Source organism: Phoenix dactylifera, chromosome 6, assembly GCF_009389715.1.
Source record: "Phoenix dactylifera cultivar Barhee BC4 chromosome 6, palm_55x_up_171113_PBpolish2nd_filt_p, whole genome shotgun sequence".
Lineage (NCBI taxonomy): Eukaryota > Viridiplantae > Streptophyta > Magnoliopsida > Arecales > Arecaceae > Phoenix > Phoenix dactylifera.
Window position 1 is genome coordinate 16,505,352 of NC_052397.1, and position 12,987 is coordinate 16,518,338.

Sequence of the window (12,987 nt, forward strand, 5' to 3'; positions counted from 1 at the left end):
ACTCAGAGAAGCTATCCAATTTCTGGAACATTCCTATAAAATGGAAGCCTTATTCTTCAATCACCATTCCCATCCAAATTCATTTGACTTTAAATGTCTCAGGCGTCCTACTGCATGCTAAAAAGGCACTGAAGCAAACATAAAACACTGAGAAGTTTGGATTCGACCTATTAGCTCACTCCAAAGCAAAATGGGTGTCCTAATCTTAAAGAATCCCACAGCAACGGAACACTAACAAATCATGAAGAAAATATATCTAAATATATTATGAGCAGAAGCACATATCATCTTATAGCCAATTTGCGCAAGGGACACGGTGCCATATCATTTTAGCTTACAAACAAGAATTCTACGTTCATGGGATGGAGGCTAACACAGCTTGTTGCTTCCCTGGAGAGTCTTGTCAAAATTGCAACAAACTACAGGATCTGCCCTCGCTTTTTCTTGCACTTCCTATACAAAAGTTCCATGAACCAATCCCATGGACTACCATAGTGTGAATCCAATGGAATGATCACCACCCAAAAATAAAAAGGGTTCGTTCACTGCACTCAAGAGTCAGCTACTGAGTGAAGAGAGCACACTGCCACCACTTTTAGCTGCTATCACCACCTCCCAACCAGGTCCTCTAAGAGGAAGAGAACTAATTGATGCTGCATCACCATCTGCTGGTCCTGTCAAGTCGCTGCGATCCAAGACTCTCAATAGATCTTCGTCGCTGATGTCAGTCTGAATAAGCTTATCCTCTTCATCCTCTTCGTCTCGAAGCAGTGCCAATAGTTCAGATTCCTGAAGGTTTTAAAGCAAAAAATCCATGATTGCCCCAATGAGTATAGATATCAAGTAGAACATAACATTCTTGGACGAGAAAAAATAAGGGCCTGTTTGGGCTAACCCGCAGGATCCAGACTGATAAGTGCAGGATATCGGCGCAGGGGGGCAAGAGAAGGAGCAGGTGAGGGAGAAAAAGAGAGAGTATATAGCAGGGCCCAATTCCCATGGAAAGGGGAAAAAAAAGACTTCAAGAGGGTTGTCTTTCTTCTAATTCCTTCAAGGATCGGGCCAAGCAACAAGCAAAAAAAACAAGATCTTATGAATCCCAACAGTTAATTCAATTATATCAAGTAAAAGAAGATAAACAAAAAATCGATGACCCTTGTTGCCACCTTATTCAAGCCCTAAAAACCATTTGACATATGCTTTCAATAAGTATGTCTTAAGTCATTGCCATCAAATTAACTCCGTAAAGATTAGGGTTGCAACTGGATTGAGTACACCTAGATACCTCCCAAAACCATGTCAGTCGGAGTTCGGGAAAAACTCAAAACAGGAAATACACCAACAAGTTTGGTCTCAAAACATCATCCAATTAGTTCAGATTCAAAATAATAAAATGTGACCATAGTTGACCTGAAATAGTTGAGTTTTAAGAACATCGGATTGGCTCATACTGCTCAAAACTGACCAAACCAGTTGAGCAAATGGCTCAAACCTGGGTATAGGCATGATCCAGAACCGTCATATATTAGGACTTTAGGCATGACGCAAGTATGCACCAAACCCAACCAAACTACACCCTAAATAGAATCAGACAACACTTGTCGTAAACAAACAGGACCTCCTTTACACTATTACAATTCCCAAAAATTCTCAAAGGCTCAATTGAAAGACCAAACTTTCTAGCATGAAACAGACTTAATACTTGCCCATTCCGCTACTGTCAACACCTTCACATGACAATTAATACAGTTTCACAGTGACCTGCTTAATTGTGTGCCATTTATTCATATTTAATTGTTATCTTGAATTTTGTTAACATTCATGTAGCATTTTCCTACTATTCATGATTTCATTAAAAAATATACACACTAGAATATCTATGTTCTAATTATTTATTTTAGTTCTTTCCAAATCTTTAGAAATCTAAGCACAGTACTATTCAAATTTCAGAAGCATTCAGCCAAGAGGATTGCAGCTAGGGGTGGTAACTTCTCACCCAGACCTGCCAACCAGCCCAAAATAATCAAGCTGGGTTTGGGGTTAGCAAACTGATTGTAGTTATGGGTTTGAGCCTCCAACCTGCCAAGTCACCGTGGGTTGAACAAACCTTTAAACTAATCATCAAACAGCTAGTATGTGTAGAGAAAGGTGGAGGGGGCAATCAGACAGTGTATCTAGGATTAGCCCAAGTCCCCTTATTTTTCGCAATTTCATTTCTATTTAACAGAATAAAAGATTTGACTACCACTAATTGGGTTGGTGGGTTAGATATGGGTCCATATAAAATAAATGGGTCAGGTATAGGATTACAAAGCTCGAGTATGAATTATGGGCTGAAGGATTTTCTACGTAACCAACCTATCGCTATGCTGGAGATGTCAACAAGAATGAATACCCAAACATTTTACATGTCCCCGAACCAAACCAAGCAGTTTTAACCGAAATTAAATGGAGATGGTTTCAGTGATGGGTTTAAAAATCAAAAACCATCCAGTTTTGGTTTTGGTTTCGGTTATAGTTTTGATGATTCCCTGAGCCGAAACTAAAATCAAAACCAAATACACCCGATACTTAATAGTTAATACCCTTAAAACCCTTTATATTTTGCGTAAACCGAAAATATTATATGATTAATTTGGTTAGATTATGGATTATATTATGAAAATTATGGACAATATCTTTAATTTGGTTACTTAAATGTGAAAATTTTGAAACGAATAAAAAAAGTTAACAATTTTCGGTTTTTCAGTTTTAGTTTCGATTTTGCGGTCATTTCCGGTGGCGGTTATGGATTTTTATGTCAAAATCATTCAATTTTGGTTTCGGTTTCGGGGGCGGCAGTGGATTTCAGTTTTGGTTTCGGTTTTTTCAATTTCAAACATCACAAAGGAAAATGGAAAAACCATACTGACCTCAAATGTGTTGGGCTTCACCCTGTCTTGCTGAAACTGTCCTTTTGCAATAACCACATGCTCCAACTTTAATTTCCCAAAAGCTTTCTTTATGATTCGTCCCTGCCAACACGAAGGGTATAAGCTTTCATCCTGTGATGCATAGGTTCTCAAAAACATAAATGGTTTCAAGAACAATCAACCTCTACAGAATGTGATGTTGCCAGCCTATATACATGCACTGGCCGTGTTTGCCCAATCCTGTGGCATCGATCCATTGCCTGCAGATCCATTTGAGGGTTCTGTATTTAATGAAAAGATCAGTCAGTTCCCAAATATTGCACTACATTATAATGCAAGTATGAAATATCAACTAGAAAAGAAGCTTACCCAGTCACTATCATATAATATACAGGTATCAGCAGCAGCAAGATTAATACCTAACCCACCAGCCCGAGTGCTGAGAAGAAAGACATTGACATCGCTATTTGGATCATTGAATGCCTCTATCTGCCATCCACAAGAACAAGGCATAATCTATTTAGCACTACAGCCGAACACTGCTAATAAAACCATAAAAATTAAGAATTAAGGAACACATTGACCACATGAGAAGGAAAATGTTTCAAAAGCATGCTCTGTTAGTTACAACTTAACCTGCATTTAAATAGTTAAACCAGGGCTGCAAATAGGCCAGAGGATCCATGACCTGACACGATCCCAACCCAATTAGACCTGGCATGACTTGTATTTGAAGACTCATGGGTCAGGTCAGGTCCAAAATTGGACCTGATTTGAAAACTGGGTTGGCTCTGAGTTTTATATTTTCTGATCCAACCCGATTGGACCTGGCTCACAAATCATCTAGGCCTTATTTGGGTCAACAAAAAAAGAGCCCGACCCAACTCATAAGCGATCCTACCCAACCCGAAAAACAGAATCATATAAAAACCCTCCTCCTTTACCATATATGTATTTTTTTTTCAACTCATTAAACAAACCCTCATTTAAACTATCCCCATTTGTTTATCTCAACAACCGCATTTCCTCTAACCTACTTTCTGTTAATTATATTTAAACACTCATTAATTATTTTAGAGAATTCTTATTTATAATGTTCTCAAGCATATTAATATATGATTTTAAAGTTATAGTGTGTAAACTTGTACCTCAAGAAAGATAATTTCTTCCATAAAACTTAAAAAATGAATAAGAACTTATGTTCAAGGTGATTTTAATTTTATTTAAATTTTTACTGATTTATATTTAATTATAAATTACTATATGTTTAGCTATAAAAGGATAGCTAAATTCTTGATCCAAAATGCAGATTTGACTTGACTCAGTTTAAACCAAAGTTTGGGTCACACTTGACCCTGATCCAGCTTACAAGATCCATCTAAAATATTTTCCATAGGCCTAGCCCAACCCGATTCAAGTGGCCAATGGATTGGGTTTGGGTCCAGAATCAAGATCCAAATATTAAGCCAGTCAGGTTGGGGCCAAGCATGCACCTGTCTGACCTACCCCATTTGCAGCCCTAGTTAAAACCTTTAATATAAATGTAAGAGTGCATTCAATCAAATGATATTCGAAACATGCTAATATGATATCCTCCCAACGAACTTTTAGTTCTTTAATTCAAAATCCAAAATAATGTGGTGGTTCAATCCTCAAAATTATGGCCATTCAAAGAAAAATGTCAAAAGAAAAGAAAAACAAGTCAGTTTCATATTTGCATTTTATGTATGCATGCTTGACAGACATGCAAAAGAAGGCATATCATACCAGGCACATTTTCCTCCTTCCTTAAAAGTCACCATTCTGACAGTAAGGGAATCAGCTTGCATGATAGCATACACAGTCCCACACAAAAAACCTCATATTATCTAAATGCATTAATCAGTATATGTATTATAGTCTACACTGCGACCGCTAGTAAAATACTGATACAATCATCCAGTTCGCGATAATATATCTGCTTGTCCCCTGTGTCAGTTAAAAAGACATGTCAATGTTGAAGTAGCATGAATTTCCCAAATTCAATTTAATGGAGGCAAACCACTTCATGAGCTGCATGTACAAATTGCAGGATGGTAAATGATGTTATGTACACAGGATATAAACAATCCATCAGAAAAGTAGACATAAATCAAAACTAACACAACTAGAAGCAAAAACCAAACCCAGAAAACACCAGCATGTAACAGGAGATCTTGTGATATAAAAACTGTTTTTTGTAAAGGAAAAAAGTCATTTTATCCAGAAAATATGTCACTTGCCTGCCTTTTCCTTTCATCCAGTTTGACTCCCCCATCAATCCTGCAAATCTCAAGGCCTTTCTCGCTGAAGTAATAGTCCATGATGTCTAATACTTTTGTCCACTGGGAGAAAATCAGAACCTGAAAACAACCCCGATTTCATAATGTTTTAAAAGTCAATATTGTCCCATTAAAGAAATATTTAAAAAAACAGACTTTGTGCTTCCGAGCAAGTAATAAACCCAATAATCTGTCCAGCAACTGAAATTTGCCACACTGTTCCACTAACTGTTCAATGGGAGGATAAACATCTGTAGAGGAGGAGCAAAAGAAAACATTATGAAGTTGAATTCATCTCCACTTGCTGAATATAAATTTACCAGTTTATAAAACACGTACATGAGCCATCATATGCAGACTCTAGGAGATCAGGGTGGTTGCAGTTCTTTCTAAGCTGAACTACCAAATTATTTAGCTTTCCTTTCATGCCAGATCTCCAAACTACTGTATTGCAGTCCAAACATTAAAACAAAACACGGAACAATGCAATACAAAACAAATAGGCAGGCTTTACTTTGTCCAAAGCATTTTACAAGATTTAGTAAAACTTATCCCACATATCGAAAATCCTTACTATTGTCTGCCTTCTCTTGCAAGTAGTTTTCAAGTGATTTATTGACTAAAAGATCCTGGAGATGCTTTTGATGCTGAGTCATATTAGCATATAAAATAATCTCTTTCTTTCGAGGGAGCAACTGTTCCACATCTTCCTTCATTCGTCGTAGGAGGAATGGGCGTAAAATAGAATGGAGCTTTGATACCACCTGAAAACAACTCATCAGATATTACTGAAAATACAAGGGAAACCTACGGGAAGTTAGTAACTGCAGAATACGTAAAACATATCTACAAAAAAGTCAAGTACCTGAACCCTTCTCTTTTCTTCACTCTCTTCCTGCTGATTCTCAACATTGCCCCTCCCAGACAGATCAAACCTTGGAAAAGTAAATGTATATCGATACCCAAATCAACAACAAGAAAATGATCAAAATACAGTCCATGAGCCACATACCATGTATCTCTTGGTACAAAAAATATGCTTTACCAATTGAAGAAAGTTATACAAAAAATTGAATAGGAAACTAAAGGAGAAGAACCAATTTATATACCAGCTAGAGATCCATAAAAACTTAATGTTGTCCTGACAACATCAATCAGTGTTCAATGGACATGGATTCGAGAATCAGATTTGGACACGTGTCCAAGCGTCTGACTCGGCAAGAGAGAGAAAAAAAGGAATATGGAATACATAAATAATGATTAAATCATATATTTTATTTCTCAACATCGTACAAAAGAAAATATTAGAATATATATTATTTGTTAAGGTCTTTCACTATATGTGTTTTCCAGACTTCCTAATTTGTTGACAGATACAGGAAAAGGGATATTTTGCAAAGTTATTTCAATATCTACATATTTGGCCAATATATAGAAAAGAAGAGAAAGATCACTTTCGACATTATTAGGGTCAGCTTAACTCATTATCAGAAGAGTCAAATTGTTCATCCATCTGTAAAAGATGGGGGGAAAACTAAACATCCAAGTGCCTGACACATATTTGATTCCAATATGTATCCAACACATAGAGTTAGACACGAGCGTCCATGTAACATGGACATCAATGGACAGAGAAGACTCCCAAAACCGGTACTCAATTCCGTCATATTAGAATTTAAGAGCATACTGCCAAAAATGATGTGACAATAGAATTTAGCAGTATCTAAATAGACCAAAAGCAATGACAATCACAAAGGTTGAAAATAAAGAAGGCATAGTTGATCTATGAGATTCATAAAACTAACTAGAAAACCAGTTCTCAAGATATCCATTTAACATGGACAAAATCATCATAGCTAACTTATTGACAACCTATATAACAATCAACCACAAAAGTAATTCCAACCTATTCACATGCAAGATTTCAGTTCTTTCTACATTTATCTTTCGGTGTTGATGTGGACTTTCTATTTACTAAAAGGAAACGTTATTTCCTTGCAAAGCCTCACAAAATCAAACAAGAATGTGTATGACAGTAATGATGATGACAGTGAAAAGATACAAATTTCAACAATGTGCAATTCAATTTAGAAGGGAAATGAAACCCCAAAGCATCCTTACCATGACTCAAACTCTTGATGGGATGAGAAAATATCAGGTAAAATGAAGTTCAATAATGACCAAAGCTCAGCCAAGTTGTTTTGAAGAGGTGTTCCAGTTAGAAGAAGTTTATTTTCAATTGGCAGGCGTCTCAATTCCCTTAATAATATGCACTTTGAATTTTTCAATCGATGGCCCTGTGAAAGGGAAAAAGAATAAATGATCAAATGCCATGTACAGATCACTGATATGATGCAAGAAAGATAAGCAAAAAATGGAAAGAAAAAACAGTAATTTAGTTTCAGCATCACCTCATCCACCACAACATATTTCCATTTATACTGAGCTAGAACCTTTGCATCATTGAGTGCAACCTCATAGGAAGTAACAACAAGGGGAAATTTAGGGCCTATCGCTTGAGGCATAAACTTTCTCCGCATCTCCATCCTTTCTTTCTTTGATCCATGGTATATAATAGCACTCATGGAAGGCACAAACCTGAAATTGAAAATTTTCATGTTAGATAATAATGTTTACAAGTATAAAGAATGAGAAAAAGGACAGAGTTTTACCTTGAAACCTCATTTACCCAATTTGAGAGAGTAGAAAGAGGAGCTATAATCATGTAAGGACCATCTAAACCCTTCCCTTTAAGATGTGCAAGAAATCCAATTGTCTGAATTGTTTTGCCCAGGCCCATTTGATCAGCTAGTATCCCATTGAGACCATTCTGCCAAAGTGAAATTAACCACTTAACACCTTTGGTTTGATAAGACTTTAACTTTCCCCCAGTCATTAGAGGCACAAGTTTGGCCTGTTCTTTGGCAGCCCTCTCCTCCTCTGTAAGATCAGCATCTTCAGGAGCAATAGTTTCATGGGATCTAGTAAGCATTGCTGCAACAGCAGTCTTTGCTTTCCTCTAAAGACAGCAAAGCAGACATACATCTTAGTCAGGTACAAGGAACCAAAAAGGAATTGCATGATAAAAGCACAAGGATATGAATATATAAATATATATAGCTAACTGATAGATAAATCTTTTTCTTCTGAAAATGTGCTGCTTTTGGGCATAACAACACTAACCATTCTGTATTGGCTTGGCATTCAATTGTAAGACCCTTTTCTTCTTTCTTCTACTCTATGTGACTTGAAGTTAGTAGTTGGTAGTTGGTACTGCCTCCATAAGCTACTTCTCATTTTTCAAAACTCGATCAATGTTAACCGCCCTTTTACTTAATGGTTTATAAGGGTGTAGCCCCCTCAATGCGGTCACCGGGATTTTGTGTTCTAATATAATCTCAGGTTGTCTAACAAAAAAATGTTGGAAATAGAAATTGCACGCAAGATATTCAATGGCTTCAATAATGATGCTAGAATAGTTAAAGGGAACAGAATATTATGAAACTTTAGATGTGAAAATTAAAATGATCGACCCAATTTTGCAGTTCAGGCATCCCACTAGTAAGTAGAATATATAACATAAGCAAGAGAGAATTTGCATGGTGCAATTTCGAAAAACATATAAAGCAAGAAATATGTGTAAAGAAATCATAAAATAATGTTACCACCCAACATTTGTTAAAAGACCCAATAAGTATTTTCTAAGTAGAAAAAAGGAAATGAGTTTCAGGGAGTGTCATATTAAAGACAGTCTTAGGAAACATGTGACTATGAGGGGCAACAGGAACTGAGGAAAGCATGTAGGCCATGTACCCTTTCACACTAGCTAACATGAGTATGACATCAAATAATTAAAAAGTGCATGCAAGAATGCAGAGCTAAAAACCTTCACTAGAGAGCCATCCAATATAGCCTAAATTGAAAGAAAAATCAGGTATCTCCTTTGCAGTAGATCTTTAGCTTAATTCTAAATACTTAAGAACAAGAAGCAAGCATAATTCTAAATTTGGTACCAAATTTAGCTACAAAGCACCAATCATCAAGCCTTTGTATGTTCAAGCAACACCATGACTTAACATCTTCATCAAGTATTAAGAGAAAACAACAAAAATCTAACAAACTCAGTAGGAAGCACATCCAAAAGCAGTTCCCTTCGACTAATAAAAACATTCCAAAGCCCTAAGATGACCCAGGAAATTTATCATCCTTTTCATACTACTCCAACAGTCACATCCAATCTTCAGTATCAAATTTAAAATCTTAGCAAAGCACAGAGGTTGAGAAAGGATCACTGCATGAACTCACAGTGTTGTATTGAGTGGTGGCTTTCCTCTTTCGACCCCGATCGGTCTTCTTTCCTTTACCCTCGTCCCCTGCTTCAGCATGGTTCTCCATGCCATTCTGCTGGCCAAACCCATACGAAAATTCAAACAGGCATCCAAACAAACAGAAGGACTGCAGAAAATAAGATACGCCACAAGAAACTTAACAAATGTAATGTCGTCCATCTTCTCAAGGAGGAACTCTGAGTAGAGCTGGGTCTGTGTCAACAACTCATCCAGCTTGCTGAACCGAAAGTTGGGATTTTGAGCATCCTGAGCCTCTTCCTGCTTTATCTTCATATCCTCCTTCACTCGGGCCTCCAGCAACTTCTCCTCTTCCTGTGTCATGGCTTCTGTGATGAGGGAGGTGTCACCATTCTTTGCTTCGAATTCGAGTGGCAGCGAGGAGTCTTCCTCAAAGGCCACCCCGTTCTTCCTATTGCCATCAACTTGCGGTTTTTCTTCCTCTTCCGATGTAACACCACCAGTGGCCTGACCGTTGCACATCTCCTGTTTTCACCCATTAAAAAAACGTACAAATAAGATATAGCATCGAGAAAAGGAGTAACTCCCGCTTCCACGACCAAATAGAAAGCAAAAAGGGGCAAAAGTAAAGGGGGAAAAAAAAAACTTGACGGACAAGTGAATTGAAAAGATGATGGAAGGAAAAAAGAATATCTGAAATCAGATGATATTATTCAAAACAAGGGGAAAAAATGCTTTAGCAATGGTTAAAAATATATGTTAAAAAAAATTGAAACCCTAACCCTAATAGAAGCGCGAATTAGAAGTACAGTGGAAGAAAGAAAGGAACTTGAGATCAAATGAAACTATAGACAACAGAAACAAACAAACAGAGAAAGCAAGAGAAAACACTGAAAGATACCTCGTCTTCCAAAACGGATGTGGGCGAATCCGCTGTTCCGTCGTTTTTGCCCCCATTCTCCATTTCCCTCTCCATCTCTTCTACTGAGATTTAAGCAAAATAGAAACCTGAAAATAAGAAAAAATAAAACAAGGCATTAATCAATCATTTCAGAATAACCCAAATTCAAAAAAAGAACATAGAAAAAGCTATAAATAACGATCCATTAAAAAGGAAGAAAATTTCTTTTCACGCTCTCTCTCTCTCTCTCTCTCTGAGGAAAAATAAAAAATAAAAGCATACAAATCTTTTTCCTCCATACCTAAGCGGCGAGAGGAGAGCGAGATGAGTTCGAGAAGCAGAGAGGAAGAGAGAGGGGAGGGACGGCGTCGCTTGGCTAGATTTCTTGACATATTAGGGCAGATCCCTGGGTTTTGAGCGGGAAAATGCAAGCCTGTGCGAAGCGCTACACTCAAAAGGGCCTGGGGATCGAACATAATTACGAGAATGCCGTTTCAAGGGCGAGGGTGATTTGACTGAGATTTCACCCGGTCTGCGCGGTCCGACCGCTAGAGAAGGTCGTGAGGGCAGCAATGTCAAAGGGGAGTGGGGATTTGAAAAGGCCCCAACGGGTCCATTAGTGGGTTGCGGCAATTGGTTCTCCGGCGCTCTGCGTCGGGACAAGGTTTTTTATTTCGATTCGTGAGTGGCTACGCATAAGATAGTCTACGGAATGAGCCAGGCCACGCTTTTTCAGTACGGTTGGACTCAAAATTGGCTTACAACGTCAGAGGCGGTTCAGTGGTGCACAACAAGTTAATGTGATTCACTAAAAAACTTGGCTGAAATCTATATTTTTTCAGATAAATATTTTCTGGATAATATTTAGATAAAAAAATATTTTATTTATATTTTTTTATGCATTGGTTTTCCTAGATATATTGCTAAGATCTATCTATATTTTCTATAATATCTTTTATTATATAAATATTATTATATATCATATTATATTATATAATAATAATATATTATAATATAACATATGATCATCTATATTATAACATAATATCATAATATCTTATGTATAATATATTATATTATATTAATAACATATCATTATATGATAATAATATCATATTATATTATATTTAATATAATAGTAATAATATATAATATAATGTTGATAATATATTATATTATATTACACTAGTATAATATATGTTATAGCATTATTATGTTATTACATTATTATTATATTATTATAGGGTTAAGGATACTTTAAAAACAAAAAAAAAAAATGTTATTTTTTGGCTAATGAAAAAATGATTTATCTATCTCTTAGGTGAGTAAAGCTTTTCCATATTTCATAGATAAATGTTATCTATAGGAAAATAACTTAGCTATTTAAAGAAGTATAAAAATATGGGTAAGTTGGTCGATGAAAAAGTTGACCAATTTTTTTTATGATACTTATCCACCCAAGGATGGTTTTGAAATAGGGATAGAAACGAGTGACTTTCATTCCAATTACTTAGTTGGAGAGAGTCCCATATGGAATATGAAGACTCCAATCCTCTAAAACATAATAATGATTATCCCATAATATTCAAATTCCATAATAATTTAGATTTCGATTTTGGTCATGAACCAAATACATTGGAAAATATGACCATTCTGATTTTGACTATGATTTTAATTTCAATCATGTACCAAACAGAACCTCAAAGTATTATAGACATTCGGATTCCATCCATATTATATATATATATATATATATATATATATATATATATATATATATTATCATACATGCTATGCATAAGACAAATAAAAATAAGGTTCACTTTGATCCCTTTTTTAAAACTTTTTTCTTCTTGTGTGTCTAAGATGATGCAAGCATGGTTTAGGATGGTTCTTTACGGAAATAAGGTAAAAAGGAAAGGTAACACACTATACTGAAAAATGTTGACGTTGACAATAAAACCATAGCCATAATGCTTTTGGTGGGAAAGATTCCTACCTTTTGGCAAAAATTTTGTGCTCATATGGATCGATAAAGGGTCTAGATAAATAAGTAGGGATCAGCTATTTTTAATATGTTCTACCGCAATGGCTGTTATTTAGTTATAATTTTATTATAAGCAATCTTCATTGCAATGAGGATGCATCCAAAAATGATGTCTTTTATGTAAAAAGTTATGATAACATGGACTTAAAAGTTTTCATTGTGAAGTTTCTCCTACCATCTGCAATTCTTTTTTTCTTTTTTTTCTTTCTCTTCATCCTTCTTTTTTTTTCATGCGTGAGACTGGATTTATCTATGAAGCCTTCAGTCCATATCTTCTTCCCCACCTTCACACATTTCTGTGTTCTATCTTCTCTTTTCGGTCACATACATTACAACTACAAATATCTAGTCATCAAATAATGCCATCATTTCATCTTTTAGCTATTTTTCATTGCAATCTATGACAATTCAGAATAGTGGCTATATCATCCTACAAAATCTGATTAATACTAGATTATATAAATTTAATCAATACTATTTGGAAAGTCAGGCCAATAATTATAATATCGATGAAATAGAA

General features: G+C 35.9%; 1 protein-coding gene across 4 annotated transcripts; it reads right to left on the bottom strand.

The window, feature by feature from the left end:
* Positions 1-242: 242 nt before the first annotated feature.
* On the bottom strand, positions 243-10,835 carry LOC103707592 (ATP-dependent DNA helicase DDM1). Of its 4 annotated transcripts, none has more exons than XM_039127605.1 (16): positions 10,722-10,835; positions 10,421-10,527; positions 9,703-10,044; positions 9,518-9,613; positions 7,885-8,231; positions 7,624-7,810; positions 7,334-7,509; positions 6,078-6,147; positions 5,787-5,976; positions 5,552-5,653; positions 5,369-5,463; positions 5,174-5,293; positions 3,282-3,401; positions 3,095-3,193; positions 2,913-3,014; positions 243-789 (listed from the first exon to the last, which is right to left on the bottom strand). In XM_039127605.1, the coding sequence occupies exons 2-16, from the start codon at positions 10,493-10,495 to the stop codon at positions 559-561; spliced, it is 2,352 nt and encodes a 783-aa protein (XP_038983533.1). In that variant the 5' UTR covers positions 10,496-10,527; positions 10,722-10,835; the 3' UTR covers positions 243-558. The 4 variants fall into 4 exon arrangements, with proteins under 4 accessions (XP_038983533.1, XP_038983531.1, XP_038983532.1 ...); XM_039127603.1 differs by having other exon boundaries at positions 5,552-5,656; XM_039127604.1 differs by having other exon boundaries at positions 9,518-9,616.
* Between the last annotated feature and the right edge of the window lie 2,152 nt (positions 10,836-12,987).

Bases quoted from the DNA above. Each gene is read 5' to 3' on its own strand.
- LOC103707592 (XM_039127602.1), bottom strand. From the start codon at position 10,495: ATGGAGAGGGAAATGGAGAATGGGGGCAAAAACGACGGAACAGCGGAT. The intron at 8,232-9,517 runs GTGAGTTCATGC...TGCTGTCTTTAG, and splicing joins CCACCACTCAATACAACACT to AGGAAAGCAAAGACTGCTGT. The intron at 5,977-6,077 runs GTACTTGACTTT...AGTTGTTTTCAG, and splicing joins AAGAAAAGAGAAGGGTTCAG to GTGGTATCAAAGCTCCATTC.